The sequence below is a fragment of the Lolium perenne genome, chromosome 4 (genome assembly GCF_019359855.2).
Source record: "Lolium perenne isolate Kyuss_39 chromosome 4, Kyuss_2.0, whole genome shotgun sequence".
NCBI classification, from domain to species: domain Eukaryota; kingdom Viridiplantae; phylum Streptophyta; class Magnoliopsida; order Poales; family Poaceae; genus Lolium; species Lolium perenne.
The window spans coordinates 242,064,956-242,071,012 of record NC_067247.2 but is presented as its reverse complement, the minus strand read 5'-3'; the positions used below and the strand labels follow the sequence as shown (position 1 = coordinate 242,071,012).

General features: G+C 41.1%; 1 protein-coding gene across 2 annotated transcripts; it reads right to left on the bottom strand.

Annotated features, from left to right (window-relative positions):
- Positions 1–2,509: 2,509 nt before the first annotated feature.
- On the bottom strand, positions 2,510–5,818 carry LOC127332456 (uncharacterized protein At2g37660, chloroplastic). Of its 2 annotated transcripts, none has more exons than XM_051358753.2 (9): positions 5,483–5,818; positions 5,164–5,250; positions 5,022–5,083; positions 4,700–4,795; positions 4,402–4,482; positions 4,063–4,125; positions 3,805–3,978; positions 3,319–3,414; positions 2,510–2,939 (listed from the first exon to the last, which is right to left on the bottom strand). In XM_051358753.2, exons 1-9 carry the CDS (start codon positions 5,697–5,699, stop codon positions 2,871–2,873), a joined length of 945 nt encoding a protein of 314 aa, XP_051214713.1. In that variant the 5' UTR covers positions 5,700–5,818; the 3' UTR covers positions 2,510–2,870. The 2 variants fall into 2 exon arrangements, with proteins under 2 accessions (XP_051214713.1, XP_051214714.1); XM_051358754.2 differs by having other exon boundaries at positions 5,022–5,080; positions 5,483–5,816.
- Between the last annotated feature and the right edge of the window lie 239 nt (positions 5,819–6,057).

The window sequence follows — 6,057 nt, the reverse complement described above, 5'->3', positions numbered from 1 at the left end:
CGAGTTCTGGAAGGCTCCGCCGGCAAACTCCCTTGGGCGAATCATGCCTAGAGATTGCTGGATCGGATGGAATTCGTTCATGTGCACCCATGTTTTTTTACATTTGGTTTCAGGAGGGAGTGGAAGCTCCACTATATGTTGCCATCATGGAACATGTCTTTTTCGTTCCATGGTGAAGTCAAAGGCGGAGAATGGAATGTATGAAATGCTCTTTTTTTATCCCTCGGCAATTGCATAAGTATATCATTGGTCTTTGGGCTTTCATATCAATGTCTGATACTTCTAGATATTTAATCTCTTTCCACATCAAAAATGATTTAGGACAATAACGTAAGGGCAGTTTAGCACATACGACATCATAGTCAACACAATAAATAAATGCTAAAGGTACAAGAATCATTGCGTTTACTTTCTTGCGGATTGTAGAAAATCCAGGGAGTAAACCCTTGCCAACTATCACGACAGTCGACGGCTGCGAAAACACCCAAATCCAATATCATCTACACTCTTGAAGCCAGTTAAAATTAATCCTAACCTTGATTCATGTTGATGAACTAAGGCATAGATGCATTTTCACCCACCCGAGTTCGAGTCCGCTTGCTTGAGATTTCGGTAATGTTTCGTGATTATTTTTAATAAAATGCCACTAGGCTTGACTTTTTTAAATCTCTGTGGTTTCTGCTAACAAAATATTTTCTTTTTCCCATACAACCTTTGGCTCGGGTTCCGCTACCATAGAAGATAACAGAACATAGGTCCAGCACAACATCCAGTTATGGCTAATATATAGAGGCGTAATCGGTTCGGATCGGATTTTGCTCATATCATATCCTTTACTATATATTTTTTTTGGATTCAAATTGGTGCGGATATTGATCGGTTTCGGATTCGAATGCGGATACCGGACTACGGATTCGAATCGGAATTGGGCAGACTCAGACTGGAAAAAAATAGTCGGATATATGATCTCATCGGTAGATAGTTATAGTTCTTGCAAATCTTAAGAGAGATTTAAAGTTTCAGTATTGTGTAGTTAAGAAAAAAGAGCATAATGAGCTAAAACTTAAGCATTGATAGAAATTTAGAGTTAAGCATGCTCACCAAATGAATCTAGTAACTCAATAACTACTAGCCTTGCAAGGTTAGCCTTGGCTTTTCACTCAAAAATTGGGTTATCCGGTTTACATTTTATGGATTATCCTAATTAAATTTTGAATAATCCATTTTCGCATGCTATTTGCTATACAATATCCTATACCGTATTCGGAGCACCACCTCGGAATCGGATATCTTTATCCACCGAATTCTTTAAAATCGGATATGAATACCTTAAAACGGATTCGGCGCCGATTTCGGTGCGGAAATTATCCTATCCGCTTACACCCCTATTAATATGACATATGTTGTGGAGAAGTTAATGTTGTAGCCTTATTTGTCTCTTTTTTCCAACATAAAAAAGATGTCGCATCGTGAGATTTCGTATACTGAATCAAAATTAAACAAGTAAACCTTTGGCCAAGTCCATACAATGGAACAATGAGAAAAGTAACTGTATAATAGTCGGAGTATGCATCTCTGGTGGTTGGATAGATGAGAATATCAGTACCCACCGCCCAATGGCACCAAGATAATGTAAGCTAATGTCACCGATACACAGTAACGTCGTGATTAACAAACCCTTAGTTTAGTTGGACCTGTCAATTTTCTTTCGGCCTTTCGGGCTTGGGAAGCTTCCAATAAGGGAGCAGAAATGTTTGTGATAAACTGATAATACTCTTTGTTTTCTAGAACCTCTTCGGGGATAAGTGGAAATGTCCGGTAGTAGGTAAGCCTTGGCTGTCTCTCTTTTCCTAGGTCTCAACGGAATCAAGGAGCAGAAATGCTTTGGGTACAAGAAACACCAACACCGACTTAAGTAGTGTTTGATTTGGTGTGTTGCTGTTCAGCTGAACATGACAGGTGCATGATTTGATTAGCTTTGTGATATGGTTTGGCTTAGCGCGAGTAATTAGAGGAAGTGCCTGCCCACGCATGACTCCACGAGAGGTTGCTCCGCAATGGCGCAATCTGATTCATGTGCCCGAAATAATTAAGTTGTGATTCGGCAAAGTTTGCTGGGAAAGATTAATAGCAGGTGCACATGTGGCTCCTTTAATATTGATTCTCTTACTTCAGAAGTTGCCAAGCTTCAAGTTGAAGAACATGCCGTACAACTCAAAGTCAACAAAAGAACATTTCTTTTTGTAGGCAGGATGTCAAATGTGGAATACTTTTCCTAAGGGGCAATCGTTAGATTTTTTTTTGAAAAAAGCAGTTCGTATTGTAGATCCTCAGATGAAAGGTATTTGCTTGACACAAAAAAGGGTCAAAGCAAACAAGAGCTTTGCTGAAAAATTATACTCTGTAGCTAGAGAAAGAGTTGCACAGTTTGTTAGACGAAAACCAAGCAAATTCAGCAGAAATATAGCACGAATGTCCAGAACTGTAGCTTTCAGCGGCACAGATAATATTCACAATTAATGGTGAGGCATAATTAGCAAATAATATCTCCAAGAACTGCATCTCCTTGTATATTGCAAATGCAAATACAATGTACAAAAGAAAGTACGAAATATTGCTGTTGCTTGGGTCCATCAACCTGTAACTGATTGGATCACAGCCCTTCAGCCTCAGCACTGATGCAAACCGTCCTGGGAGAATAGCAGATGGAAATCCAAGCATCGCTCAGATCTATGATTAGATTGTCATGAGGGGTAGTGATTCCAATGCAAAAACGCTGAATCTCTTTACTTTTCGTTGCTTGTCCTATATTCACATATACTATACTTCGACGAGGAGATAAACGTGTGTTCCAATCATGTGTGTTTGCTTTAGCCCTTTGCCATCTGCTCAGCAAGCCATGCTTTCCAGTCTCCAACCTTTTCGTCCCCATTTGCCACCTGAAGTAACACGGAAGATAAGAAGCTGGGCCTAAACTCTTTCCCCGTGCCCCGCAGAAGAGAGTACAAGATTAATACATGTATTGTTTGTACCTCAACTAAGTTGTCGGACTGCCTACAGCCTATTTCGAACATATTAGTTAAAATTATTAGGCTATGATACCATCTAGTGTTCCATTATTGGGGAAATAATGAAATTATCAGCTGGATTTGTGGCATTCGTCCATGACGACTGAATTATGCGTGTGGCAACCATGGTGGTAGAATCCTAGATCGGCCACTAGGTTCATAGCATTCTATTGTCATCTTATATAACAGCGTAATAGAAATTAATGATGATCATCAAGCTAGGACCATGAAGCTTATTTGAGATAATTACCTCGAATATGAGTGTTGTCTGGGGAATGGCATCCAGGGCCTCCACACAAATTGTAGCAGCATCCTCTTTGCTTATTCTTCCCTTGGCTGCTACACCCTGCATGTTGCATGGACCATATGAAAAGGCATTCTTACCACTTTGCTAAAAAAAGAAATAGTTGCCTATAATCAGTGTGTACAAATTATATGATACGGCTGAGGAAGGTGTGAGGAAATATCTAACTTGTATTTACATGAGGCCGGTATATGTATATGCAGGAAATCGCTTACACAATGGAGATATTACAGCTACTATATGGAAAGTATATGCATCTCTAACAGAAGGAACCTAGTGGATTAATCACACATGACAAACAACATGATGTCAGAGTGTCTTGTCTGGCTCTGTGGCTCACTGTACCTCAGCTTTTTTGGTTACAGTCTTACGGCCAGCTAACAAAGCTGCATAAGTACACAACATTATTGGAGAGGCATTTTGTGCCGGTACCTCTGTAAAACTGAATCCCCTCTCACCACCAGGAGTGGTCTGCAGAGAAGCACTCCTTATTATCGTCGATGGGATGCCAGATGCAAGAACCACCTCTTCGTCTCGTTCTGCTAGCTTCCTCAGCTTGCTGTTCATAATAGCTTGGAGCCCACCGCTATTTCTGTAGACAGATAGCTGCATTTTTATCAAGATCTCGTATGGGTAATGACTAAAACTAGGCTGAACAGGCTAACTCAAGGTTACACGAGCAGATCAAACCTGGGATAGCAGAACAATGTGTTGGACACCCTTGAGGTCAATCAGGTCAGAGAAGAAGCCATCCTGTTGAAATTTTTTAAAACGAGTTTAAGGCAATCAAAGCTTGTACGCGGAAGGGAAATTCTTTTGGCCATAAGGAAAGGGAAGTCCTGAAGCAGTTCTAAACTAAATTACACAGTTCAAGGCAATCAAGTAATGGACTAACATCAAGTCATGAGCTGGAGCAACTCTTTTATGCATCAAACAATCATTAGCCGAGCAAAGAATGGTATTGTAGACTTTATGCTTTGGAGTAGTTTCACACATGAATAAACAAACAACATTAAGTTTAAAACATACATCGGTTGGGCAAATTACAGAACGAACACCCCTTAACGCTTTCTTTGTGAAGGACTTATCTTCAATGTTGCCAACCATGCACTACAAGGAAACCAGAAGAGTGAATGTTATGAAAAGTCACTATAATTATAAGAATTTTTTTGACATGAGATGAGGTCAAATACGTTTATTGCCTTTTCTAATACATACATTTTTGGAATTTTTTGGTATATCACCTCTCATAAAAGGTAGCACATATGTATTTTAAGTTCTAACTACACAGTGAATAACCACAGTTTTCAAAGTGAGAATTACAAACCTCTACATAAGTTCCAAAAGCTTCTTCGGTGGATCGTTTATCCTTCACTAATGCTTTTATTCTAGCCCTTTTCAGAATCAGTGACAATATCACCATCTGAATATACAAAAAAGAAAATCAAAGTTGAGCAACTGAGAAAATTTAAAGACGTGCATAACTCAAGCTGAACACATACAATTATCAATGAGAATAGATACATGGTTCAACTCAGGGAACATGAATACAGAATAAAACTGCGGTATAGTGACTAGTGATATACTGAGCATTGGATGCAATAGCATTTTCTGCAGTAAAAAACATGAACTTGAAGGACAAAACAAACCTGCCCTATCTCGCTGTCGCCATTGGTAACTAGCACGGCATCTCGAGGGTCCTCGATATCTACTTTCATCCAAAATGTGCCAACAAATAAGAATAGTGAATACAAGACAGTTTGCATTTAAGTAATGTTTTTGTCTATGCACCTGAAGGCTCATCCTCCTCACCCTCGGTCCCCCCATCCTTGGGAAGCAAATCGGGTGCTCCGTACCACTTCCTCAACTTTGGACCCCCTGTACAAACATATTTCAAGAATACTTGAGCGAATAGACTCAATTCAGCAAAATGAGGTTCATTTTCTAAGAACAATCTCTAGATGTTTTTGACATTAAAAGATGCAGTGAGGTAGCTCTCAGGTCCTAGCACCGCCACTGCAGAATAGTGAGCATTGGCTCTAAAGCTGACTACAATCTGGAGATGCAAGGATCGGCTGGAAGCCATGAACGAGAGAGATCTGAATATTACCCTCGATGTAGTCAAGGATGCGGTCGGTGAAGCTGGCGTCGTCCTTGCCCTTGGACCGGACGACGGCGAGAAGCGCCGGCCTTCTCTTGACAGGCGAGAGCAAGGGGCGATTGGGTTTCGTACGCTTCGAGGCAGATGGACGGAGAAGGGGGTGATGAGCAGGCTGCGGCGCGGTGGGCGCGGAGGAGGGGCGCGCGAACAGGGGAGGCGCGGGCATTTCGAGACGCGCCGGCGGCGGATTTCTCACGTAGGCGTGACTGGTCTTGCGGCGAGGAGGAGGATAAGGCAAGATTGCAGAGAGCCGCGAAATTCCGGTCCTGAATGAATTGGCTCTTCAAAAAATCGAGCTTTGTTGTTGACCGTTATGTTCCGACGAGTTACAAAGTCATTGTGCGACTACTTTGTATGGCAAAAAATCCTTTTTTTTAACACACAAGGGCGCGAAGGGTCGATAATCTGCATTAAATCCAGGCGGTTATAGACCATATAATCATATTAGAGCAACGGTTCCAATAGTGTAGCCGGTTGTTGGCTACAAGAGCAATTCCAATAGTGTAGCCGGTTGTTCGCTATAA

What these genes read in the sequence shown, in the direction of transcription:
- LOC127332456 (XM_051358753.2), bottom strand. Translation starts at nt 5,699, where the DNA reads ATGCCCGCGCCTCCCCTGTTCGCGCGCCCCTCCTCCGCGCCCACCGCG. An exon ending in GGGGATTCAGTTTTACAGAG is followed by an intron (nt 3,415 to 3,804) that starts GTACCGGCACAA and finishes TGCAACATGCAG; the next exon opens with GGTGTAGCAGCCAAGGGAAG. An exon ending in AGACAACACTCATATTCGAG is followed by an intron (nt 2,940 to 3,318) that starts GTAATTATCTCA and finishes GTGTTACTTCAG; the next exon opens with GTGGCAAATGGGGACGAAAA.